A 27,536-nucleotide genomic window follows, 5' to 3' on the forward strand; every position below is an offset into this window, starting at 1 on the left:
TATATTTATAATCCAACCCCTCCAAAAAAATATATAAACCTATATAAGGAAAAATACAGAAAATATTTAAATTTCTATAAATTAAATAGAAAAATAGTGCTACTGCACTCAGTACAGAATTTATTTAATATAAAGTTTAAAAGAGCTGACTGATTTAAGTAAATATATATTTTTAAATTAAAGCAACTTTATTTTAATTTTTTTTAACACCCTGTCTTGATTAAAGACGAGTGGATTAGGTACCAGGCTAATCAGCCAGCCGAGCCGGTGACTGTTGCTAAGTGGAGTAATTCCTTTCCTTCAAAGCGAAAGAAATACGAAAAAGAAAAGGAAAAAATAATAATTAAAGCAAGCAAGTCGCCGCCGAGTTGAAAGACGAGAAACTAGAAAAAAAAAAGGACTCATTTTGACTCTTGTGCCCCTCCCTCTGTATTTTGCTGGCTCGCTCTCTACTCCACTTCTCTTTCTTTAGCCTTCAGTCTTTCAGAGCAGAGTTAGTTGGTTATCTCCATCTCTTTCTCAAGATCTCTCCTCTCCGAGCTTATTCGATGCCGTTTCTAAGAACTCAACTCTTCTAGTGCACGAAATCGCTTCACATTTTTGAGCTCTCTCCCCTTCTAGTCTCCGTCGCAGCACAGGTAAAAGCTCGGCATCTCTAGGTCTGAGCTTCTCCGTCGCCGACGCATTCTCTTAGAATGCAGCACCGGATATGGTTGAAGTCGTTCGTCTCAGATCTAGCAAATATGTTAATAATAGACGGTGTTTTTTTTTTGTTTTTATTTTTTGCCTGTTATTTAATTTAAAATGAATTTTGATTTTTATTTATGGCGTGTTTGGTAGAGATGGATAATAATAATAGTAACGGAAGCAGCGGAGGGCAGCGGTTCCGGAAAATATCTCGGCATTCTCAGCCCCTTTCTCATCTCAAGTTGGACCCGTTGGTGAGTTTTTTAATTTATTTTATTTTAAAATAATTTAATTTTTATTTGCATGAGTTATTTTATTAACTTTAATGATTATTTTGAACTTATTGCAAAATGTATGTTAAATTAAAGCTAATAAATGATGCAATGACAATAATGTAAGTTCATTTTGATTTTTGAACTGATGGTGAAGAGTAAATATAATCTAGTAAGAACTGCTGTTATTTTTCCCTATTTAATTCATAACACAAGCATTTTCCTTGTTTATGAGAGCGAGGGAGATTGTTGAAAAGGTTTGGTGTCGTTGGGTCCGCTCTTCAAGCGGGGCAGTCGTTTTTCTTACAGCTTATAGGTTTCAGTTGTCAATATCGAACACCAAAATGGAGAGGGGAAGCTCATTGCTGACAACCCTGACCATATTGTAACTGGGCTACCTTTAAAAATCTTGACAACTTCATCTGTTTGCTCATGTTAAAAGCCTCAATTTCAATTTATCCACTCATTTCCTTAAAATTAATTGGAGTTACTGTCAGGGACTGTTTATATTATGATTTTATCTGTCAATGTAGTGTGTGCAGATATGCTCGTGTTGGAAACAGTAAAGGTTCTTACCACTTTGTTGTTGTATTTTTTGTTTTTATTCTTCAGGTAGATGAAAATTTGGAGCAGTGGCCACATCTTAACGAACTTGTTCAATGTTATAGAACTGATTGGGTGAAGGATGAAAACAAGTATGGTCATTATGAAAGTATCCCTCCAGTATCTTTTCAGAACCAGATTTTTGAAGGTCCGGATACTGATCTCGAGACAGGTAAGGTTGACAAAACTTTTAGTGATTTTACTTAAGGGGAACAATTTACTGTTTAGTACACAAATACTACTCTTGCATGCCAGCTAAGCTTGGCATATAGGTAAAACATTGTTTCAGATGTTTGGATTCAGAGGGATTTATCTGCCATGGAGTATTTTCTTGAGAATTGTTTTAGTTGTTTGGATTCAGAGGGATTTATTTCCTATGGAGTATTTTCTTGAGAAACTTTATCTTTTCTTGACATATCTAGCTGACAATTAAGTTAGCTCTAGCTGTTCATCGTGCATGTCAATTGGGAGAAATCTGAGTTTTTGTGATTTAGTTAGTATTGAATATCTTAAATATACATAGTTAGATGCTCAATGGTTTCAACTTCGCTTTGACCTTTGTACAGAAATGCATCTTGCCAATTCAAGACGAAACAAGGCTGAAGAGACCACTGAAGATGACATCCCAAGTACTTCAGGAAGGCAATTTGTGGAGGCCACCTTCCCTGACTCATCAAATTCTGTTGTTTCAAAGGTTGTACTGCTTGGAGCATTGGTTTTATTGAGATCGTATCTTCATTACATAATTCTACTAGTCTGGTACTTCATTAATCAGTTAGCTTCTTGGTTCTTTAACGTTTGCCTCCAGTAACTCACTTCTAGTTCCCCTCATGATTGTTTTAATGATGTTCTTGCAGCATTTTGGTGAATCTCCTCTCCCTGCATATGAACCAGCTTTTGATTGGGATAATGAGAGGTCGATGATATTTGGCCAAAGGATTCCTGAAACTCCATTGCCACAGTATGACAGGTTTTAAATTGTTATTGCTGAAAATTTTGGTAGTAGTATTGTGGTTCACTATCAATTTATTTGGTATGCTTTATCTCTGATTATATTTTGTTTTTCCTGGGGGGATCCTGGTGGGGCGGGCCATAGTGGATTGAAGATCTCTGTGAAAGTACTGTCCCTATCATTTCAAGCAGGATTAGCTGGTGGGTGTGCAGCTTTTATTATCAGTTTTATACCATTGATAACATTTTTCTTCCCAAGCTCTTTCTATATGCAACAACCGGTTAAACATTGACTTGGACATGAAATGACAATTTTTTGTTTTTGTTTTATGTCCAAATTAATGCGCAGCAGTTTACTTCTGGAGGGGCCATTTGGTTAACTATTATCTTCACATTTTTCTATTTGAAGTCATGTCCACCAAGAGATGAAAATATGGATCTGTCACCTGCTAGGCTTATGTTAATTGTAATTAAGTTACAATTTTTAACTGTCTAAAGAATCTCATCTGGCATGGAAAATACTTTTAAACTTAAAAAATCCTGTAGTTCTAATCAATTTTTTTTTTCAATGCAAAACATTTTACTCTGTAATAAAGGAATCTTAATTATGTTGTTTCATAAAATATATTTAATTGAATATTTCTGACTTAGAGTTCTGTGTCTTTCATTCTCAGAGCCATTTTATGGTACAATTTGCACGTATAATAAGGAGAGAAGAGAAAAGTTGTCCGAGGATTTTTATTTTTCTGTGGTGCCAACAGACACACAAGATGTAAGCTATAATAGTAATGGAGAAGCTCCTTCCTTTTCAATTTAAATTTTTATTATGTTATTGGTATTGTTATTTTCAGCAGTTTTCTTGTGGATTATATAGAAGGAAATTTAATGGTCCTGTTCCCGTTATTGCCAGGCAAAAATTTCTCATGATCCTCGTGGAATTTTCTATTTAGATGCTCCTTCATCATCAATATGTTTGCTAATCCAACTAGAGAAGCCTGCCACAGAAGAAGGCGGGGTCACTGCCTCTGTTTATTCACGTAAAGAACCTGTATGTCTTATAAGTCTTGATGTTATTGTTTTTGTATGTTCATTTAATGGACTGAAAATTGCAATGTTGTTTCCTTGTTAGCAAGTTGCTTATATGCCACTAGCTTTTAAACAGTATTTCCCTTTTCATTCGTGATTGATGTAAATTATGCAATGAACTACAATATAATACGTGGGGTCTTAATGTTTCATATAAGATAGGTGTGCCTAAGTTGGTGTTTCAATGATATAATGGCTAACTGATTTATATCAAACCTAAAACATTCTTCCCCTTTTCAATCGTTTTCTTTAGTTATTGGGTAATTTCTTAGAGTCCTTCAGATTTTATTGTGGTTTAACTTTAGTCCTTGTTCTCTTAAAAACTAACAAAATAGTGCTTGTGTAACACATTAGGGGCGAGGAAAGAGAGAAAATGGAGCATGGAGGGAGTTTCATCCCATCATAAGACTATAATGTTTTTTTATATTTATGGGACTAATCTTGTCATCCTCTGAAGGCCTTTCTCCATGGTTCTTTAGTTTTTAATCTTCAAACATGCTTGTATGACTATATATCCATGGAACATAGTTTTCAACCGTCTATGCAATCATTTACTGGTTACCAATAAATTATGTTTATTAAACTATGTTTTTGAACAGCATTTCACTAATGTGATGATTGTGTTCCCTCTTTCTGAACAGGTGCACTTGAGCGAGAGAGAGAAGCAGAAACTGCAGGTCTGGTCTCGTATTATGCCTTACAAAGAATCCTTTGCCTGGACTATTGTACCATTATTTGATAACAGTATTGCTGCAACTTCCGGGGGGGCTGCTTCTCCAAGCAGCCCTCTTGCTCCAAGTGTATCTGGCTCAAGCTCCCATGACGGTGTTTTCGAGTCTGTTGCAAAGATCACTCTGGATGGGAAGTTGGGTTATTCAAGTGGAAGCTCTGTTGTGGTTGAAATATCAAATTTAAATAAAGTTAAGGAAAGCTACACTGAGGACTCACTTCAGGTGCGGTGGAGAAGTGATTCATTTATATCGATTTCTTTTACTATCTTTATGATTTTTGTGTATGTGTGTGTATATATATATATTTTTTCTCCCTAAATTATTTATGAACACTCAAGCTAGCAGCCGGTACATATATTTTATTTGTTTATTTCTTTTTATCTTTTGTATACAGTTGCCTATGATTGTTCTTTCCATGTACAATGTGCTTCATTTGTAGCATTCCCTCATATCTTTCATTTCCAGTATCTCTATGGAACCTTGTAATGCTAGTTTTCTGAAGTATTCATGTTTTTCTTACTCAAAACCAGTGCAAACGGTTGAAGTCTTTCGCATACAATTGTCATTGTATTCCTTCCACTTTGATTGAGTGTACATTTAAGCTGCTTCTCTTCAATTTGTTTTTATTTAGTTTTAAAAAATAGCTATTTAATTCTCTATATTAAGCTCGAAGTTTAGCATAAGAAGAATGAGCATTAGAGCAACACATCATTAACACATAAATACCGGAGAAGGGTTTTAAAGTTTTCTCGAGAAAGGAGGCATGTTATTCTGCTGTTATTCTGAATGCTTTGATGAGGCAGAACTCCAGAATATGTGGATAACATTCCCCTACAAACCAGTTCTTATAACATTCAATGGTTTTTTGGCTTCTAAATTGTGTTCTAATAATTTGTTCAAAGCATTTCTTAATCAAATATTCCAAAGGATTGCTAGGCCATTCTCTTTCAAGTTCTCTCCTGTGTACTCTTGTCATGGAGAATGTCTTATCTTTCTTGTTCTAATCAGTCCTCTTCTTTGTTCTAATAAATCATTCTTTTTGAAAAAAATAAAAGGTGCAATACTGACTTCTTAGTTGTTTTTGCTAATGCTATTAATTATTGCCATCTCTTACATGCAAATATTCTTCTATATATCGTTTTGCTTTTATGAAAATAAGCTTTCATGATTCATGTAGGGTGTGTTTGGAGTTCCCAAAAATTTTGAATTTTTTTTATTAATATGATTTTTTTTAATGTTTTCAGATCGTTTTGATGTGCTGATATCAAAAATAATTTTAAAAAAATAAAAAATCTTTATTTTGATGTATTTCTAAGAGAAAATCACTTTGAACCACCACTGTTACCACAATTCCAAATAGGCCCGTAATGTGGTGTATTGTTACAACTTCTAATAAATCATTTTCTATCCATTTCTTTCTTCTAGTTACTTTTATTTGACATACATCAAGGTCACCTTTTATTTTGTATTTTGTACTTTGTACTTTTCCACTTATCTTAAAACATTTGAGCTGATCCTTTCTGTTCTTAGTGGATGCATTAGTGTCTGCTCAATGATTATCTATCAGCAAGAATGAATACTCAATAATCTTGTAGATTGTAAAGTGCTTCTTAATATTTATCTTAATTTGAGGTTCTCTCTCCAATTTTTAGGATCCTAAACGCAAAGTTCATAAACCTGTCAAGGGTGTTCTCAGACTAGAAATTGAAAAGCATCAGACAGCCCATGCTGAGTTGGAAAATTTATCAGAAACTGGCAGTGTAACCAATGATTCCATTGATCTGGGGGATCGCGTTGCTGATTCTGCATTTACAAAATCCCCTAGCAATGGCTTCGATGATCCTCAAACTAGTGGTTCGAAGTGGAATGTCTTTGATGGGAAAGAAACATCTGGAAATATATCAAATGCTCGTGAAAACCCTGATTTCACTGCTGATGATGTGAGTATAACAACCTTGTTGTGTATATTGGTATCTGAATATACCGTATAGGCATACCATATGGATTTTTTGTTTTTCCAAAGCTTGTATGTGATTACATATGTGTGATTTTTTCACAAGCTGAGTCAATGAACTTGCAAGTCATTTTTTTCTTTATTGAACTTCTTGTCGCCTTTGGAAATGCATTTAAGCATAAATTGTTTAGTTCATTAGAGAATTGTTGGTGTCAAGCAATGTGATGAATGATATTTTGAGAATTGTTGGTGTCAAGCAATGTGATGAATGATATTATGTTTGGGAGCTCTAACTTGGCAAAGAATTGTTAAACTGCCATGATGACACTAAAAGCACATGATTAATAATTTTACAACATTGAGAGCTGTTAATGCTCAATTTCATTTCTTGCAACGCATGGCATCTCAGCTATATTGACTTGAATCCATGAACATACAGTTTGCTGCCTGTGATTTTTGTCATTGCACGTAAGGTTTTGCCCTTGATAGCAATTTTTATTTTCAACAACCTTCGAATGCCCATTCTTTTATAATTACATCTTATATTGTTAATGGTAAATGCTGTCTTGTATTGAGATAACAATTTTTATTTTCAACAACCTTCGAATGCCCATTCTTTTATAATTACATCTTATATTGTTAATGGTAAATGCTGTCTTGTATTGAGATAACAATTTTTATTTTCAACAACCTTCGAATGCCCATTCTTTTATAATTACATCATATATTGTTAATGGTAAATGCTGTCCTGTATTGAAAATAGAGATGGAAACAGGAAAAACCAATTGGAAGTACTGATTGATTTATTTGTCATGAAAAGATAATCTCCTTCTCTCATTTTATTTAACCTTTTGGCTTGAAATAGTGATCTTTAACAAATGTCCAATCCTTTTGGATAACTATTCTAACATGGCTGAACTCATTATTTGATGTGGTAATCAATGCAATTTTATGTTTTCCCAAGATGTGCATTTGAACCTGTGGGTCCTGCCCATGATTATCTCCCCTTGTTTTAGAATCTGTTGTCTGTGTTTAGATGGTTGTAATAAGAGCGGCATTTAATTTAAGTATGCAAGCAGCATTTAATTTAAGTATGCATCCTGAAGATTATTATGAATAATAACCCTTTTCTTTCTATTTCAACAAGGTGCTCACTATCGTATACACTTTTCCTTCTAACCATGTCGTTTGACTTCCAGTTCCAAGCTTTTGATTTCCGCATGACCACGAGGAATGAGCCTTTCTTGCAGCTTTTCCATTGCCTGTATGTTTACCCATTAACTGTCAGTTTGAGTCGGAAGAGGAATTTGTTCATTCGGGTTGAACTAAGGAAGGATGACGTGGATGTTCGTAGACAGCCTTTAGAGGTAAATGGGTGTCACTTGTTAAGTATTGAATCAGTCTGCTTTCTGAAATCCATTCAACTTGATTGATGTGCGCGCTTTATCTTACCAGGCAATGCATCCCAGGGAGCCAGGAACATTGCTCCAAAAGTGGGCTCACACACAAGTAGCTGCTGGGACTAGAGTGGCTTGCTATCACGATGAAATCAAACTTTCTCTGCCAGCCATTTGGACACCATCCCATCACCTCCTGTTCACTTTCTTCCATGTTGATCTTCAAACCAAACTGGAAGCTCCAAAACCAGTACGTGCTCCATTTATTTTTCTTTCCCTTTTGACAGAGTTTATACTTGACCGCTTGAAATCCAGCATTATATTATTGTGCTACAAGGTGTTAACATGAAATGTGACATATTTAAATGAAAATATCTTATCACTCAAATTGTGCTTTGGATTCTGGTTACATCGTCCTTTCACATTTCAGCATTTGTGGGCTGAAATCTGAATGAAAGATTATGATACAGATGGCTCACTGAAAATTTATTGTAAATGGGGTAATGTTAAGTGATCAGATATTTTCATCTTCATAATAACCAGCAACTTTAAAAGTTCAGTACTCTTTTTAGCATTGGAATTGATTTTGTTTCTTGAAACAAAAATCCAAATTCCACCCTTCTACTCTGTTTATACTGCTGGAGAGTTGACTGACAAAATAAGAAATGGTGGATAAAAGTGACTTCCTGTGCATGGAACTTGAAACCCAACCCCATTTCACTACAGCTTGGCTACTCAGACCATATGGATTTAACTTGAAATTGATTGAAATACTTCGGTTACTATTTTAATATGGGGGATTAATAGATTGATTTAATTTTCCTTATGCCCTTCAAGAAATTGCCTCATCTTCTGCAGGCAAAGCATATACTGAAAAGGTATCTTTTGCCCCAACAAACAAAACAGAGCTGTAATAGTTTGTGCAACAGTGCTCCTTATTCTTCTCTGTTTGTTGTAACTATGTAGAAAAGCATATTCTGGACACCTCCAAGAGAAGTATATTCTGGAATTCAAGAACTTATTTTCCATGATCCTCGCTCGATTCAGTCAAGTTGAAACTAAGTTTTTTAACATGCCATTTATAATTTAAGTCACATTCTACGCTCTTGCAAGATATCCCTGTAAAGCTTGATTTCTACAGTGGACTGTATATTGAATGTTGCTATAATTCCTATTTGTTGTTATTTCCCATCAATGTTGAGTTTCATTTTATTATACTCCATTGCTTGTTTATGAGGGGTTTTTGGGAGTGTTCTACACGGTATCATGGTGAAATGACTTCATATTCTTTCTTTTTCTAGGTCATTATTGGATATGCAGTGCTTCCATTATCCACACATGCGCAGTATGTAAATGGCTTTAAATTTGGTGTTTCTTCTGATTTTCTATTGTAACTGCTTCTTAGTTCTCTTTTCTTAATTTTACGCAACCATAAGTACTGTGTTACATTTTATTACATTCTAGGATGTGGCTCCCCTCCTGTTCCATAGAACATGATGTATCATGTCCGTGAGGTCCAAACCATTTATTTGATATCAACAGTTTGGATTTCTCAAAATAAAATAATTGCCCATTCAAAAGATCATGTGACCACCCACTAATATTTTGGAGTGGAATTCTAACCATTGAGTTCAAATCAATGTTTTGCATTGGCCAAACATGATATATCTTGTTCCTTGAAACAAAGGAGAATCTCAATTTGACTAGGACTAGTATGTTGCTTGTTCAACATTGAAATGAATATATGAGGATATGAGGATTGCTAACTGTAATTCATCTGCATAAAGTCGTTACCTTCATGCTATTTTTCCTTAAGTTGTGAAAATACCTTTATCTTTTTGGATCATGTCTATAATATGTATGAGACAGTAGTCTGACCATTGATGAAGCCTTGTCTGGTTGAATATCTGGTCTGGTTCTACTGAACATCTTTGAGTCTAGACAACATGAAAAATCATTGCTAGCCTTATGATATTATGCATGAAGTTAAACTTTCCTTGATTTGTAGTCAGATTTGATATGGGTCCCAATTTTGCTCTTTTTGAATAATTATTTGAGGTTTAAGTTTGCTATTCTTCACCCTTCTTGTGATTATACATTGAAACTTGGAAAATGGCTTGACACTATGATTGACACTATTATTTCATCGTGCTATTTATTTATAAATTTGTTAAGGTTTTAGAACTTTCAGTCATTTTATTCATAGTATGATTTTACACAGGTTGAGATCTGAAATTTCTTTGCCGATAATGAGAGAGCTGGTTCCACATTATCTCCAGGAAATGGGAAAGGTATGTTTGGAGTGCAGTGTTGGATGAATAATGTTGGTATTAAATCTCTAATTTGTGTATTTTTATAAAATAGTTCACTTTCTGATTTTTTTTAAGGGAAATTTTCACTTTTGATTACCCTTTCATTTTTTTTATTGCTTTCTTGTAAATTTAATTGAATCTCATATGATTTCTAGGGAAAAGTTTTCCTGTTGATTCTTTGATTATCTCATGAAGACATATATGCCAATCTCATTCTGGCTTGTTTATTCAAGTGCAAAATCTTTATATATACTGTTAAGTGATGATTTACCTTTTATACTCCTTTCTTCCCAATCTTTTATAGGAGAGGCTGGATTATTTGGAAGATGGAAAAAATGTCTTCAGATTGCGCTTGAGACTATGCTCATCTCTGTATCCTATTAATGAACGCATTAGAGATTTTTTTATTGAATATGATAGGCACACTCTTCGTACTAGTCCACCTTGGGGATCTGAACTTCTTGAGGTATTCTTCTAATTTTTTCAGTACATATTGGTTTCTATATTTGCATCCTTAACGTTTATTCTCATGCAATCTCTCTGCTTTTTTTGTGGTATTCCATGTGTTACTGCCAAATAGTCTTCAAATCACTCTCACATCATAGAAATGGCAAGAAGATATGTTAGCTACCATATTAACTGAAAGAAGAATTTAAGGCCAGAAGGTCTATTTTATCTATGCCATCTTGGACTGGTCTCATGATCCCTGCCAATGGCCTAATAGACCTGTTGGAGGCTGAGAAATTGGGTGATAAAAATTGGATGCTTGGGAGACCCAAGGCTCTGTTTCTGGATTAAATGATACATTTCGTGGTGTCCTTAGAGTCATGCTGTTTTCCCAGTTTGTTTATCTAATATTCAAATTTAAAGCTTGACTCTGTGATAATCCTCACAGGCGGTTGTTATTGACTTAGCCAAGTCAAGCAAGTAAACAACCATCCCAAAATTATGCATGGAGAGCTTTGAAAGATCTCTTAATCAAATTCTTCAAGTGGAAATTTAAGAATTCCAGACTCGTCAATTTAAGGGAATCTTTTTTAAAACGAGGCTATTAAACATTTTCTTTTAATAAGTGACGATCCCTTTGGAAGCCAAATTTCATAAGGAATTTTTGGAAGACAGATAATTGCGTGTGGTTATTTTCAAACTCCAATGACATGCATATTCTTGATCATCCTATTGCAGAATAACAGGATCCTTGATTTTCTGATGCTTGTTTCTATGAGCAGAGTAGGTTATATAGGTTCAATGTGAAGTGATTTAGGGGTAAAGGATGTTTGGTCTCTTATCTAGCAGTTGGTGCTTCTAGTTGCCTCTTTAAAGTAGTTCAGAATTATGAGGTTGTAGAGTTGCCTATGAATTCTTCTTCCTAAAGAAGGATCTTAATGTGTTAGTTGTCTATTGTTATGATACATTTGCTGGAGATATTGAAGTTGATATTTGCTTTTGGGACTCAATCCCCTCCCTAGAATTTTTTCTTTTTTCAACCCTCACTCACCAACAGTTTCCTCTTTTCTCTTTCTTGATTAAGTAGCTTTATTACTGAAAGATTAATTTCCTTTTGATTTCTGATGAAAACTAGAATGTGCTTTACTAAGCCTCAGAAATTAAAATTTCTTCTTGCTAGGGAAGTAAAAGGCACAAGTAAATTACAGAGGAGAAAAAACAAAGGAGAGAATCTAGAGAAATATGGTAGATAGAAGGAAAATAGTTTCATATCATTTCCTATTCTCAATCGTCAATGCAAGACCCATCATAATTTATAATAATATGTGCTTTTATGTAGATTTTGAAAGCGTAAGTTATAGGAACAAGAGTTCCAAAAGGTTGGAAGACAAATTTTACTACTATTAAATTGGAAACAAAATAAACTCTTAACTTGAATGGAAACTTAAAAATTGAACTTCATAATCTATAATAAGGTTCCAGTAATCAATTAAATGTCTCATAAGCAGTTAAAGTCCAATTTTCTTTCATTTCCGTCTCTGCTCCTTCCACACCTGATTCCTACCTTTTTGATGCGGTGTATAGCATGGATAAAAATTAGGGTTCTCAAGCCCTAAAGTTACAACCCTACTACTGTATAGTTGTAGAGTAATAGAGAAAAATCTATGATATTTTGTAAAAAGTATGAATAATCTGAATCTTCTTCTAACAAAAATAAACTAGATATCTCTATATATACTAGTTCTAGACCTATAATCCTTGTAGGAAAAGGATACCTAATTAAAACTTACTTGGCTAATAGAATCTATTAATACCAATTAAATTAAAAGTCCTAATCTAAATAGGATAAAGAATCTACAAACAACAAGGTAAATAGAGACAATTTTGCACAGCAACTTTCATGTCTTATTTGAAAGCCTTCTTGATCTTTGATCATTATGAAATTTTAACCTGATAGGAAGCGTGACCTTCTAATCTGTTGTCAAAATTTCAGCTTGATTCTACCAAGCTGCTTCTTGAGTTCTTTTTAAACTCCTCAAAACCCAAAAACCTTAACCATTAATGAAATAATGCATTAAACATTATTAGGCCAAGAATATTGAAGAAAGATCCCCACCTTAATCCCTTCTACTTTCGAAAAACTCGCCCTCGAGTTCGAGTTAACTGTTAGAAGTTGATCTCTTCCACTCCAAAGGAATAGATACTTAGAATATAACATTGTAGCTAATTGATTTACAAAGTAGCATGTCTTTGACCCCTGAACTTCAAAATTTAATTTATGGTTTGTGCATGCTAAAGAAAAATCTATATGTAATATTTACACCTTTTGCTCCTATGAAATCCATTTTAGTTCTTTCACACATTTTTCTACTTCAAACTTGATCCCTTATCATCGACGACTCCCATTACTTCAACCTTTGTATGTAATGTCTCCAAGCACATTCATCTCCTTTTTGCGTTTCATGTTTGCATATCCTATTAGCCAAATTAGATCTATTATAGCTTGATCCAAGTGATCAAATTTCTGTCCCTAATGATCTAGTTTCAGCTCCTGGGCCTGTATAATGCTCCATAAGGCCTCCACTGCTATATCGCAAAATGAGTTACTACTGTCTCCATCAATCAAAGAGGCTAACTTGCTTTGATATTAATTGATGTGGTGTATAGTGTGGATAAAAACTAGGGTTCTCAAGCTTTAAAGTTATAGTCCTAACATTGTAGATGAATAGAGAAAAATCTCTGATATTTTATAGAAGGCCGAAATAATCCGAATCTTCTTCGAACAAAAATATACTAGACATCACTATTTATACCAGTTCTAGACCTAGAATCCTTATAGGAAAATGATTCCTAATTAAAACTCACATAACTAATAGAATGCATCTAGCATTAGGATTTTCAAATAGTAAAATATTAATCTAAATAAGAAAAAGAATCCAAACACAAGGTAAATAAAGACAATCCCACATGGTAACTTTCAAACCTTATTTTTAGGCCTTACCGATCTCTGGTCATTATGAAATTTGAACTCAATAAGAAACATGGCCTTTAGAATTTTCTGTTAAAATTTCATCTTGATCCAACGGTTGGATTAAAACTTATACTTGATTTAATAAACTATGTCTTGGACTTTTCTTAAACTCCTCAAAACCTCAAAATCTTAACCATTAATGAAATAAACATTATTAGGCCTAGAATATTTAAAAGTTTTTCATGTCACTCTTTCTTAGCCACAACCATTGGATTTGGTGTGTTCATATGCTTTTCTGAATTACCCTTTCCCAAGCTATAGATACCCGAGAAATGGTTCAACTTAGGATGGGGAGATTTAGTGTACTTTTGATCCTTCTCAAATTCTAGGGTACTTCTAATCTTTTCCACCCTCGTATTGCTTTCTCTTCCTTGACTTGCAAGCTTTAGATTATAACCAATGCAAGTTTACAATTTGAATATTTAGCTACCTTGTTGAATTTGATAGGTTGACTGCAAACCATGGTCAAGTTACCCACTTTTTTTTTTTTTTCGCCTACCACTTCAAGAACAGGTGATGCTGGAGTTGTAGCTTGAAATGGGAAGTAGTTTTTGAACTTAAAAAACAGCGCATCATATTGTCATATTATCTCATTGTCTTATTTGGCCTAGATTTTTAATGTCTTGCGAACAACATTAGGTCAAGGGTATTGTATCTCTAGTGGTTCTTAGTTGAATAAACAATAATGGTTTTCTATAGGTGAGAAAGTCATATGAGTAGTGGTCATCATTTCTTATGCTACTACTTTGGACTCCGGCGCATCATTATTTTTATGTAGTTGTTGCTTGAAATGCGTGGAATAAGCTTTTTGGCGGTTATGGAATAAAATGGGAATCTCCACATGGTTTGAAGGATTTGCTATCTTTGATTTTACTCAAGGGCTCTGGGAAAGAGATGGATCATAAACTTCTTTGTACCGCCAGATTTTTTGAGAACCAAAAGTATTTAGCTTCTGTTTTTCTGACTTTTTGGGATAAAGTGGTGTTTTGTGTGTGGTGCTTTTAGTGGCCTTTCTTCAGCCAGTATTTTGCTTGAATTAGATGTCTTATTTCTGTATCATTAAATTCTATTTGGTTTACATTATCACCGACAAGGAAACTCATGGATAGTTGTCTTATCATAGTCAATTCAACTGTGTGAAAACAGGGTCTGTTTGCTGTGGCTTGACTTGAATGTTTATGGATATCATGCAGGCCATTAATAGTCTGAAGAACGTTGATTCCACTGCTTTGCTTCAGTTTCTCCACCCAATTTTGAATATGCTTCTCCATCTTATTGGCAGTGGTGGAGAAACTCTCCAGGTAATTTTAACAATTCAACCAGGAGCTTTACAAGTGGTTCTTGATATGGAACTCAATGTTTATGTTTGTTAGAGTTGCTTTAACTACTTGTTTTTAGATATCAGTAATAGTCATTCTGTAATGGCATCAAATAATAAGTTTTATTACCTGTGCAATAAAACCATGATCTGAAACGATAGTTTATTTAATGCAACAGATCTTGGTGCCTTCTATCATTGATAAATTCACACCTGTGCCATTTGCAGCCAATAAACAACCCCTGTAAAAATGTGACAGTTGGGTCACAAAAGCTATTACAAATGTGGCTGTGATTTAAAGCCATTTTAACTAGTTCATTTGGTTTATTGCTTGGGGGTCTTTTTTAATTTTTGTTTCCATGTTGTACACCTCTGCTCCTGATTGTGCAGTGCCTGTTAACTAGTTCTTTATTTTTCCCTTTTTCTTTCAGGTTGCAGCCTTCAGGGCCATGGTTAATATCCTAACTAGGTATGATTGCTAGTCATGTTTTTTGAGTTTGACATCAGGGCAACATCATTTATCTTCTAGAATGTTCTTCAAGTGCGGAATCTGAGTTCATGTAAAATACGAGGTGTTCAAAACAGGAATCAGAAATGTATGCCTCCAAAGTTTTTTAGTCTACCTAAATAAAAGCAGGGAGAACTTCTCAATTGCTGATAATCTTCAATCAATATTAGCGTTATTAGATTTGAATGTCCATCTTTTCCTGATCTTGGCCATGTTAACTCATAAATTTTCATTCTTTTCAGATTCGATTCAGTGTTTACCAGTTTCGAGCAATTTATTTAGAAAAATAAATGTGCAATAATAACTAGCCTTTGGATCGTTTAACATTTGGATGCATTTCATTTTGTAGGGTGCAGCAAGAGTCAGTTGATGATACTGAACGGAATCGTTTTCTGGTTAACTATGTTGATTATGCTTTTGATGACTTTGGTGGTCGTCAACCACCTGTTTATCCTGGTTTGTCCACTGTGTGGGGCAGTCTGGCTCGTAGCAAGGTTAGTTGTCTCTTCTTTCACAATTCTTGCATTTGCTGGTAGGGGTGGTAAATTGGTCATGTGATCATCCTTCATTTCTTAGTTACCATCATCTATCTAACTTTGGTGCACATACTCTCTCCTGTTCTTGATAGATGCAGATAACTTGTTAAATTTCATAGGATAATGACATTTCTTCCAATTATATTACTTGGAGCTTTGTAAATTTCCCATACTCACTCTTATGCTCGATATCAAAACACTAAATATTATATCAAATTTATTTTTAATATCCTTCTAGTTTTATTTGCAGAGGTTTAGAAGCATTTCCAATTACCATTGTTGGGTTTGACAATGATGCATGATTACCTTGTATTTTAGAAAAGAATGTGAACCTCACTTGTTGGTGTCTGGCTAAATAGTGTTAATTGTTATGAATTTCAATTATGTGTTTGTGAAGTAGTTATATTCTCATCAGTCTTGATGTTTTTGTTGTTCCATCATCTTACCCGCTTTAGTCCCATTGATGAAGCAAAAGGAAGGTGATTATTATCAGTTTATTTATACATGTATAAATTAGTCTTTTTTTATTGTTACTTGGGAATTTTTTTGCTATGAATTCTAGTTTCTTGGATAGTTTTGGATCCCTGGGCCAAAGGCAATTTATTAGCCTGAACTTTGTTAATTTTAGAAAGGATCATGGCTATGTCACTGGAATACATACCCGTTGAAGAATCTGTATTCGTCATCCTTTTCCACTTGGTACTTATAATTCATTTTTTTTCCTGGCTTCTAACATCCTTGTGATATTTCAAATAGATTACAGTGGTCTTTAAAGTGGGTTGGACTATGGCTAAGTGATGATAGTCCTCCACCATCTCAATTTGACCGAATGATATGTTTATGCTCTTATTGATAGTGTAGTTCGCTGGCTAATACAATCGGTGGATCCTACGACATCTATTGGTGCTAATGACACAACTGATTCTGGCATCCATTGTTGGATCAGTGCATATAGCACATTCATTGGATGCTGCATTTATTGCAAGATGTGCTTAGGACCAAAGTCATCTCTTTTTGTTTATGAATCTTCTTTTCCTCTCTCTTTCTTCACCTCCTCCCTCCCTCTCCTTTTGTTCTTTTCCTTGCAGAACTTATCAAATTTGTGACCACTGCAGGCTAAAGGCTATCGTGTTGGACCAGTATATGATGATGTATTGGCAATGGCATGGTTTTTCCTTGAGCTTATTGTCAAGTCAATGGCATTGGAGCAAGCTCGTCTTTTCTACCATAGTCTTCCATTGGGTATATTAATTAAATGCCATGGGATTCCTGCCATTTCGATACAAAATGATCTTGCTTGAAATTACAATTGACGTATATTTTATATTTGCAGTATTTAGCTTATGTTTCTTTTCTTTTATTGTAATTCCTTTTGTGCTGCAGGTGAAGATGTTCCACCAATGCAGTTGAAAGAAGGTGTGTTCAGATGCATAATGCAGTTATATGATTGCCTTCTTACAGAGGTGCATGAGCGTTGTAAGAAGGGTTTAAGCTTGGCAAAACGTTTGAATAGCAGTTTGGCCTTCTTCTGCTATGATCTTTTGTCAATAATTGAACCTCGTCAAGTTTTTGAATTGGTATGCTTTCAGCTGAAATATAATATCTAAATCAGCATATTGACATTAATTGTACCTTTTAACGCTAACTGCTCTGGCATTTATGTATATCTAGTTTCAGTTATAAAATGTGGATCACTGAGCATGCACTTAACATGACGACTTGTATGCTGGAAAGGTGTCATGTGAATGACAAAATGCCATAATCATATTTCTGCTAAACTTTGTTCATGAAGGTGGACAAGCAGAATGAAACTGAAATATTGGCATAGGGTAATGGGATTATAAGAAAGTTTCATTAAATTATATGCTAAGACACAAGGGTGTAATGTTGAAAAACTTTTGGGACGTGGTCCCCTCAAAAGTACTCTACATGCCACCCCTGACAAGGCAATTTGTTGAGTAGTTTTATATGCATATAACATACTAGGAATGGCATCATGTGCCCAGGAAGTAGGGATCTAAATCTTCTGCTATCTTGAGTGTGGGCAGAGTGTAAGGTAGGTTAAAATTTTGCTGATGTTATAACTCGCTATACCTCTAACTATCTGCAATCTGCTACAGGTGTCCTTGTACCTGGACAAGTTTTCTGGGGTATGCCAATCAGTTCTTCATGACTGCAAGCTTACCTTTTTGCAAATCATATGTGATCATGATCTTTTTGTGGAGATGCCGGGGAGGGACCCTTCAGATAGGTATTCATCAATCTAATTGTTCTTGATTGATTACCTCGGTACATCATGCAAGATAAATTGAGTGAAGTCTGCATCTCATTAGCTCACTTTCTTTTTGTGTTGTGTTGTCATTTTCTTTCAGATCATTCAATTACCTATCTACTTTCTAGAACCAGATTTTCTTATTTTTTAACATACAAATACATTATTACTTTATACACGTGCACGCACATGCACACATATAAGCAAATACCTGGGCAAGCTTATCTGGGGATGCTGATCAGTTTGTGATTGCATGCTTACCTTTTTGCAAATAATGCGATCATGATCTTTTTTGTGGAAATGCTGGGGAGAGGCCCCTCAGGTATTATGTTAATCAAATTCTTGTTGATTGATTGCTTTGGTGCTTAATACAAAATAAATTAGGTGAACTCTGTATTACATAGGCTTGTTTTCTTTTCATATAATTTTATCGTTATCCTGTCAGCCGCTTCATTTTTCAATCTCCTTGTAAGTGTAGATGTCTGTCAGTGTCAAGTTGCACCTAGGATTGTGACATGCATTTTAACACATAATATGGATGTAATCTTCGTTCTCCGAAAAGAAAAAAGGGTAGATGCTATCTAGTGACCGATTAGGGATTTGTAGTAATGGATGTCTGATTGTGTTCTTGTTTGTACTGTAGAAACTACCTTGCGTCTGTTTTAATACAAGAGCTTTTCCTTACTTGGGATCATGATGAGCTATCTCAACGGTCAAAGGTGAGTTTAGTGCGGATGAACCAAGTTCCCTCTACTTCATCTGAATATTATATCTTATGTGCGTACTCTTTCTTCAAGAGTACCTTTTTGCAGAATTGGTATTTTACTTATCATGGCCATTTCCACCTCTATATATTCTCATGGCACTGAGTTTTGGTGCATGCAGGCAGCCAGAATCTTAGTAGTACTGCTTTGCAAGCATGAATTTGATGCTCGATACCAAAAGCCTGAAGATAAACTATATATTGCGCAGCTATATTTTCCACTTGTTGGCCAGGTTTTTACCATTATAAAATTCTTGCTTATTTAGATAACATCCAATCACTTCTGCCTTACCTCAAGTTCATAGTCAAATTTAATTTCTCTTCTAGTGCTATCATGTGGGAATCTTGGTTGCTCATCATAGTTCTGTATAACTTTGTGATTACACTTTTTGATTGCTTTAACTTCTTTTTTTTTAATGTTTGGTGGAACTGAAGTATTCTAATTAAGAGTCAGAAAAGGAGAAATGTGTTCTTATGTTTGCCTGCTTGTGTTTATAGCATTATCACCATGAACTGTATATTTAAGTGTTTACATGCTAGTATTTGTTAGGGACCTAGGGTTCTTCTGTACTCCTGTCAATTGGCATGGACTATGAATTGTTCAACGTGGCTTTGGTTGTCAGGAAGTCTTTCCATATTATTAGTTAAGTTTCTGTTCAGAATCTGCTTGGCTACTGATTATTGAGGTTGGTGCCTGAGTTCATGCAACAAGAAATCAAAGTGTTTGTCTCTTACCTTAATGGGCTATTTCAAAATAACACATGGCAACTCTTTAAAGGACCAGTAGTTCATTTACTAAGAAATATCTTTAAATGCGAAGTTTCTTGAAGAGAATTTGTCAGAGGCAATGAAACATTCTTTGTTGATAATGGTGAGAGATGGAGTTATATGGCATAGCTACAGGTGCTTCAATTTACTTTCACAAGTGAACTGAGAGGCTGAAGCAAGAATTTGCCTTGGTCCACTTAAGAGAAGTTAAAGCATGCTTCTCTCAGTACACTTCATGGTTTAATCATAATTATATGTCCAGAATTGAACACGTTCCCACAATTGCTATGTGTAGAGTAAAATAAAACAGATCACTAAGAAATCGCCACACATGAGAATTGCAAACTAGGTAAAGGAAATCCAGTGACACGGCATCAGAGAAAGGTCTCATAAAACTTTATTTCTAGCATGCAGGTAAGAACAATAACTCTTACTAAAGGATTCGAAAACAGTTCTCCTTGTGGAAATAAGAGATGGCGTAAAAAGTAACAAAAAAAAAAAGATATCATCTTTTAAATTCTCTCTTTTCAATTAAATTCACTGGTCAAGAATATATTGTTACCTATTCATAGAGGCATTCAGGAATTATAATGACCACTTCATTCATTGATAATGTAACTGATTAAAATTGCCCTGATGAAGATTTAATGACAAGCAGAGCCGCTTGATGAGATGGATATTCTGATGCCAGAATATTAAAAACTATGCAGATACTAGCCTAAGCCAATATGTATCTAATATCTCAGAAGTTAGTTATTCAAAACAAGGTAGATGATGCTCATTAATGAAGGAAAGGTAAAGCATTTTGACAATCAAAAGTTTCGAAACAAATATCACAATTTTTTTCTGGTTCCGCGCACAATACTTAGACTGCCATCTATATTTATTTTCTGCATCCACAAATTAATGAATATATGGAGGCTTGACCAACTTCAGCAGTTTGTGTATCACTATGGTATTCTGTAGCCATATACTGATAGACATTATCATCTAAGTAAATTTTAAAACCCACCTATACGGACATGCTTTTCTGGACACATTTAAAATGTCTAGTAATATTGAATTTTTTTTGCTTTCTCCCCTAAGAAAGGCTAAGAGACTGCCTTAAACTGAAGATGTAATGGTTATGTTCCTAATTGCACCGATAAACCAGTGATTGGAACTCTGTCATGTAAATGTAATGGATCATTTTTTTCTTAACTGAGTTTACTTCTAATTCTTTTAATGGAAGTTGGGTTCAAGTGTTGGCTTCATATAGTGCCTTGCAAATTTGTAGAAATTCATGATTATTGACCGTGTCTGCCTTTGTTAGCATCCTAATCTTAATTAGTAACTGCAAGTATATCTAGTATCATAATGATGTAGAAGAGGTGATATGGGATAAGGTGTATTTTATAGGCTGTCCTGTTCTGCCAACTGATATTTGCTCTAACTACCCCATGGATCTCTGAATTAATAATCTGTCGTTTATGCAGATCCTGGATGAGATGCCTGTCTTCTACAACCTGAATGCTGTTGAAAAGCGTGAAGTTTTAATTGTTATTTTGCAAATCATGCGCAATTTGGATGATACATCACTTGTCAAGGCGTGGCAGCAAAGCATTGCTCGGACTAGATTATTTTTCAAACTCATGGAGGAATGCCTTGTTCTTTTTGAGGTTGCTATTTTTCTGAACTCCCGTCTCTTTTCTTCTCATGTTTCTAGACATTGGTATTTGTGTTTGGTAGCTGGACATATTTGTTGGTCTAGGTATGGAGAATTATCTAGTTTAAGTTAGAGTTTATTCGTCTAGGTGCGTGTAAACATTATCTACTTTGAATTAGGGCAACATGCACCACATGCAAAAACAAGTGAGATCACTTAGATCGTATTGGTAATGCACTTTGTGGCCATCGGCATAGATAGGGAGAAAATATAGATCCTTGAAGGGAAAATTGACCAGGGGAAAATAAAGTGGAGTGTCTTGACTATTTTTGCCCTCAAGTATCACATTTTGAGGAGTTAGAGCATCCAGTCCAAAAGCTTTTCTTGATTTGTTAAGGGCCCAATGCACTTTATGCTCCTTATTAGGGAAGGCTCACTAGTCAAAAAAGGCTAAAATTATAGAAGGATAAGGCAAACCTAACCTTAGAGGAAAATCCATAGGGCTAAGTAGCAACTATTATTGGGCTAACAATTACTCAAATAAGGATCACTCCCTAACTAGCTTGAAAACTTTAAATTGATCTGCTAGGCAAGGACCATAGTTTAGGTTATCAAGTTTAAAAATGTTAGGGTTTGCATGCGACCCCTTGGGGGTTGCTTTGCTGTAGCATTGTTTCTCTGTTCTTCTATGTATGATGCTGATTCTGCACAATGTGTTTACAGCACAGAAAACCTGCTGATGGCATTCTTATGGGATCTAGTTCTCGCAGTCCTGTTGGGGATGGACCTGCTTCTCCCAAGTACTCTGATAGACTCTCTCCAGCAATCAACAATTATCTGTCTGAGGCATCACGGCAAGAAGTCAGGGTAGTTTAAATTTTATTTGTTCTTGGTTCAAAAGTTAGTGCTTTTGCATGCTTTAGAAGTTTTAGAAGTCAAAATTTATATATCGTACTAAGTTCTGTATTTTTTCTTGTGCAGCCTCAGGGTACACCTGATAATGGATATTTGTGGCAGAGAGTGAATTCCCAATTAAGTTCCCCCAGCCAGCCATATTCCTTGAGAGAAGCACTTGCTCAGGCACAATCTTCCAGGATTGGAGCTTCAGCCCAAGCACTTAGAGAATCCTTGCATCCAATATTGAGACAAAAACTGGTATATTCTTGTGGAGAATTCATGTGCTTGTTCTCATACTGCAGTGGGCCCTATTTTTTGGAAAAATATTATATTTCTGTATATGACCAATAACTTAGGTAGCTGATAGCTTTGGCATTTACTTCAGGAGCTTTGGGAAGAAAACTTGAGTGCTGCTGTGAGTCTTCAGGTTCTGGAAATAACTGAGAAGTTTTCTATGATGGCAGCTTCCCATAGCATTGCTACTGATTATGGGAAACTTGATTGCCTCACAGCCATATTTACAAGCTTCTTCTCTCGAAATCAACCATTGTCTTTCTGGAAAGCTCTATTTCCTGTCTTTAACAACGTGTTTGATCTTCATGGGGCAACATTAATGGCCAGGGAGAACGATCGTTTCTTAAAGCAGGTTGCTTTCCATCTTCTTCGGCTTGCAGTTTTTAGAAACGAAAGTGTCAAGAAAAGAGCTGTTATTGGCCTCCAGATTCTTGTCAGGGTATGCTTTTTTACATGCTCTGGTTTGCCTCATATGTTGTAATTTTCAACTTATTTAACATCAATTGTCATTTTCTTCTGTTTTTGCAGAGCGCTTTCTATTACTTCATGCAAACAGCAAGGTTGAGGGTCATGCTGACTATCACACTGTCAGAGCTGATGTCTGATGTGCAAGTGACTCAGATGAAGTCTGATGGAATGCTAGAGGAGAGTGGTGAAGCAAAGCGTCTTCGCAAGTCTTTGGAGGAGGTGGCAGATGAATTGAAGACTCCTGACCTGTTACGGGAGTGTGGGCTTCCTGAAAGTGCTCTGGTGGCAGTTCCAAAAAAGTTGGAAGAGAATAGGTGGTCCTGGAGTGAGGTGAAATATCTCTCAGACTGCCTTATCCTGGCCCTTGATGCTAGCCTTGAACATGCACTGTTGGTAAGTTAATATCTGCATCAGCTTTTTATTTCAGAGACTGGTCATTTAATACGGACATAATGGATTGGTGGGATTGGGCATATAAGCAAGTAGTGTTGGCAACGTTTTCCTCCCAATCCTTGTTGTTGTAACCCCTAGCACATTCTTGCTTATATGGTTATGTGGTTCTTGAATTAGGAAAGGGCATTTCTGTAATTATAACTGTTTTCCTGAATTAGGAAAGGGCATTTCTGTAATTATCATGGGTTATGTGGTTCTTGTCCCAATGAATTGGGATGAGTTTTACCCAATCTTGTGTGTTAGAGAGTAATATAAAACCATTCTTTGGGCTTCACCTATTAATTCAATCTTTTGGGTTGAAATGGTTTTTTAACATGATATTATATTGATGATCAAATTGTCACGAGTTTGAATATAAACATCCCTAGTCTAATTAAGTAAATTAATAAAATTAAGCACAGGGTAATGGTGAATATGTGCAAGTTTCAAGTCCAGAGAACTATCACTCGAGGGAGTGTGTTAGAGAGAGATAAAACCATTCTTGGAACTTCACCTGATAACTCAAGCTTTTAGGTTGAACTGGTTCTTTGACATCACTAATGCATGCTAGATTTACTAGAAAATGCAGGTGCTCTGACAGAATCATCTGCTTTCGACTTTCTTAGCAGGGTTCTGTGATGACTGTGGATAGATATGCGGCTGCAGAGAGCTTCTATAAACTAGCAATGGCATTTGCACCTGTTCCTGATCTTCACATAATGTGGTTACTGCATTTATGTGATGCACATCAGGAAATGCAGTCTTGGGCTGAAGCTGCACAGTGTGCTGTGGCTGTTGCTGGTGTTGTAATGCAGGTAAATTACTAATATGTGTGGTTGCAACTAAATGAATTAATTAGATTGCTCTTTCATTTTGTGGTTGCCAACACCCAGAACTTTCAAATGAATTGAATTGCTGCTGCTTCGTCATATTCTGAATTTATCTTTTGCATCTTTTACACTTTTTTCCAACTGTTCTGTGTGGAAAGTGAGTTGCCATCAACTGGAAGTTGAAATTTTTGGACTGTCATATTGCTCAAAATGTTGAGTCTGTCAGAACTGTACCTGAAGCTAAATGCTTACTGATTGTTCCAAATCCATTGTCACAAAATAGTTGCATTTTGGAGAAGCCAATTCAACTGATGAGAGTTTTTCTAGCCACTTAAAATTTGAGTAAAAGTATTTATATTTTGGTGTAATTTTCTTCCTTATCAATATTCTCATTATTTGTTATACAGAAAACAGTGATTATGGAGTTTAAAATGAGATTTGAATTCTCACTTAGAGAGATCATCTTTTTGGAGAAGTGAATTGAATCTAATTCTGAACTGTCGGAGTTAGAGATCTTTTGGATATAGTAAAAGATGAACACCTAAATTATGTAGCCTGTCTATGATTGATTGATTGAACCTGTGAAGTGACATGACTAACTTCCCATTGATATGAACTTTAGCATAATGTAAGAAATGCAGGTTCAAATCTCACTGCGAACGATTGTCTTGTTAGAAACTCTTGCAGACTATGACATGTTTTCTTATCAATTATCATTTAATCATAAAAATGTCTATTTCTCACTCTTGTTCTATTTCACCCACTCTGCCTTGTGTTTTTATGTTTTCAGGGCTTCGTTGAACTCAAAGTGTTAGAAAGTTAAAAAAAGACTCACAAACTGTTTCTCTTTTCGCTTTTTCTCAGGGTTGGTTTTCTATTGGTTTCAATAAAATAAGATGATAAAGGAAAAAACTGCAAAGATCTTGTCTAATTGTCCAGGCAGTACTAACATCTTTGGTTTATGTGGTGTTGAATGTTATTAACTCTTGTGATCTCTGGAGAAATCAATTTGCAATTAGCACAAATCCTCTCAAACCATCTATTTCATATTTATTTATTTATTTGCTTGTGTTGAATCATGCAATTCAACAATTTGAGTCTAATGGAATTGTATTTAAACCAAACCGAATTATGTAACTTGATTCAAGATTCTTCCATGATTTGTAGTTTATAACTGATATTTTCTAGCTGTGTAGTGGACAACTGGAAAGATGAGTTTGTGATCATGGAGTGATGGTTGCCTACATTTTATCCTTTTTCAACTGATAGATTTACTTTAATCATCGTAGGCTCTTGTGGCTAGGAATGATGGTGTGTGGAGCAAAGATCACGTGATCTCTCTACGTAAAATTTGCCCAATGGTCAGCAGTGAGATCACTTCTGAGGCATCTGCAGCTGAGGTAGAGGGGTATGGTTCTTCAAAGCTCACAGTGGACTCTGCTGTAAAATATCTACAGCTTGCTAATAACCTTTTCTCTCAAGCTGAGCTTTTTCATTTCTGTGCAAACATTCTGGAGCTTGTAATACCAGTTTATAAAAGTAGGAGGGCATATGGACAGCTGGCTAAATGTCACACCTCGCTTACTAATATCTATGAATCAATTTTGGAGCAGGAATCAAGCCCAATTCCGTTCACTGATGCCACGTACTATAGGGTGGGATTTTATGGTGAAAGGTTTGGGAAACTAGATAGGAAGGAATATGTATACCGAGAGCCCCGTGATGTAAGGCTAGGTGACATAATGGAGAAACTTAGTCATATTTATGAGTCTAGGATGGACGACAATCACACTTTGCATATTATCCCAGATTCTAGGCAAGTAAAGGCTGACGAGCTGCAGCCCGGAGTCTGCTACCTGCAGATAACTGCTGTTGATCCGGTCATGGAAGATGAAGATTTAGGAAGCAGAAGGGAAAGGATCTTTTCTCTTTCCACTGGAACTGTCCGGGCACGTGTCTTTGACCGCTTCTTGTTTGACACTCCATTTACAAAAAATGGTAAAACCCAAGGTGGATTGGAAGACCAATGGAAGAGGAGGACAGTTCTTCAGACTGAAGGCTCATTCCCTGCTCTGGTGAACAGGCTTTTGGTAATGAAATCTGAATCTCTTGAGTTCTCACCAGTTGAGAATGCAATTGGAATGATTGAAACTCGAACAGCTGCCTTACGAAACGAGCTTGAGGAGCCCCGCAGCTCTGAAGGCGATCAGCTTCCACGTCTCCAAAGTTTGCAGAGAATTCTCCAAGGCAGTGTTGCTGTTCAAGTGAGTTGCTTGTTGGGTTTTTTGATGAAGTTCCTCCATATTTTCAATTAAGATCGATATAAAAATGTTCTTTTTATCATGTTCTCCAACCGTTCATCACCATGGCCAAGCAAAGATCACTTTTCTTATGGCAATTTGCTTTGTTACAGGTAAACAGTGGAGTTTTGAGTGTCTGCACGGCCTTCCTGTCGGGTGAGCCTGCTACAAGGTTGCGTTCTCAAGAACTGCAGCAACTCATTGCTGCCTTACTTGAATTCATGGCTGTTTGCAAGCGAGCCATTCGTGTACATTTTAGATTGATTGGAGAGGAAGATCAAGATTTCCACACGCAGCTTGTGAACGGATTTCAATCGCTCACGGCAGAGTTATCTCATTACATCCCAGCCATTCTTGCAGAACTATAACGTTGTTGTAACATTATCTGATTCTACATCTCCGATGGTATGTTCATATATCATTAGTTGTATTTTTTTTCCCGGTGAAGATGTGCAAATATTTCATGTTTCGTATATATAACCACTGTGTTCAGTGTATTATTTTGTCAACTCTAGTGTACTTGCTAATCCAAGAGGTGCTTACTACCTGCATGCTACTTTACAAATCTTGGTCCTAAATTCTTTTAGTGCATTTAAGGGTTTCATACCAACGTGAATTGTGTTGTGAGCATACATTTTTATTTTGAACCCATGCAAAATGTGAAGGGAAGAACAAGATCATGGGAATCGGGATTATTATTTAAAACTGTCACTGGATTAATGCTATAAGCTTTCGACTTGCAGGCATTTATAGATCAATTTTTTTTTTTATTGAACTTTGCCTGTGCACGAATATATTATATTTTCCACGGAATGCGTTTTGTTCAATAGTAGCCTTCCAAAATAACATTTCAGAGTTATTTATTTATTTATTTTAAATATCACAAATGCTAAAACAATTTGTAAATTAGCATAGTTAAAAAAAAAAAATAGCACAACATGGTTAGTTGTCTTACTTATTGCCTATTTATCTAGAAATGTATTAAAATAATATATTTTTTTTATTTTTTAAAAATTATTTTTTATATCAAATGA

The 27,536-nt window shown here is 35.4% G+C and overlaps 1 protein-coding gene across 3 annotated transcripts; it reads left to right on the forward strand.

Annotated features, from left to right (window-relative positions):
* The first annotated feature begins 392 nt into the window (after window positions 1-392).
* On the forward strand, window positions 393-27,080 carry SPK1 (guanyl-nucleotide exchange factor). Of its 3 annotated transcripts, none has more exons than XM_011002371.1 (31): window positions 393-638; window positions 841-941; window positions 1,572-1,734; window positions 2,129-2,256; window positions 2,420-2,532; window positions 2,659-2,714; window positions 3,188-3,285; window positions 3,424-3,561; window positions 4,241-4,552; window positions 5,983-6,270; window positions 7,484-7,651; window positions 7,740-7,931; window positions 8,983-9,026; window positions 9,903-9,972; window positions 10,298-10,459; window positions 14,665-14,772; window positions 15,221-15,258; window positions 15,647-15,791; window positions 16,949-17,075; window positions 17,217-17,410; window positions 17,954-18,084; window positions 18,749-18,824; window positions 18,991-19,101; window positions 21,112-21,294; window positions 22,005-22,148; window positions 22,263-22,436; window positions 22,564-22,911; window positions 23,001-23,333; window positions 23,999-24,187; window positions 25,492-26,466; window positions 26,616-27,080. In XM_011002371.1, the coding sequence occupies exons 2-31, from the start codon at window positions 843-845 to the stop codon at window positions 26,868-26,870; spliced, it is 5,562 nt and encodes a 1,853-aa protein (XP_011000673.1). In that variant the 5' UTR covers window positions 393-638; window positions 841-842; the 3' UTR covers window positions 26,871-27,080. The 3 variants fall into 3 exon arrangements, with proteins under 3 accessions (XP_011000673.1, XP_011000675.1, XP_011000674.1); XM_011002373.1 differs by having other exon boundaries at window positions 2,420-2,523; XM_011002372.1 differs by having other exon boundaries at window positions 394-638; window positions 24,002-24,187.
* Window positions 27,081-27,536: the final 456 nt, after the last annotated feature.

Source organism: Populus euphratica, unplaced genomic scaffold (genome assembly GCF_000495115.2).
Source record: "Populus euphratica unplaced genomic scaffold, PopEup_1.0 scaffold183.1, whole genome shotgun sequence".
Classification (NCBI taxonomy): Eukaryota; Viridiplantae; Streptophyta; class Magnoliopsida; order Malpighiales; family Salicaceae; genus Populus; species Populus euphratica.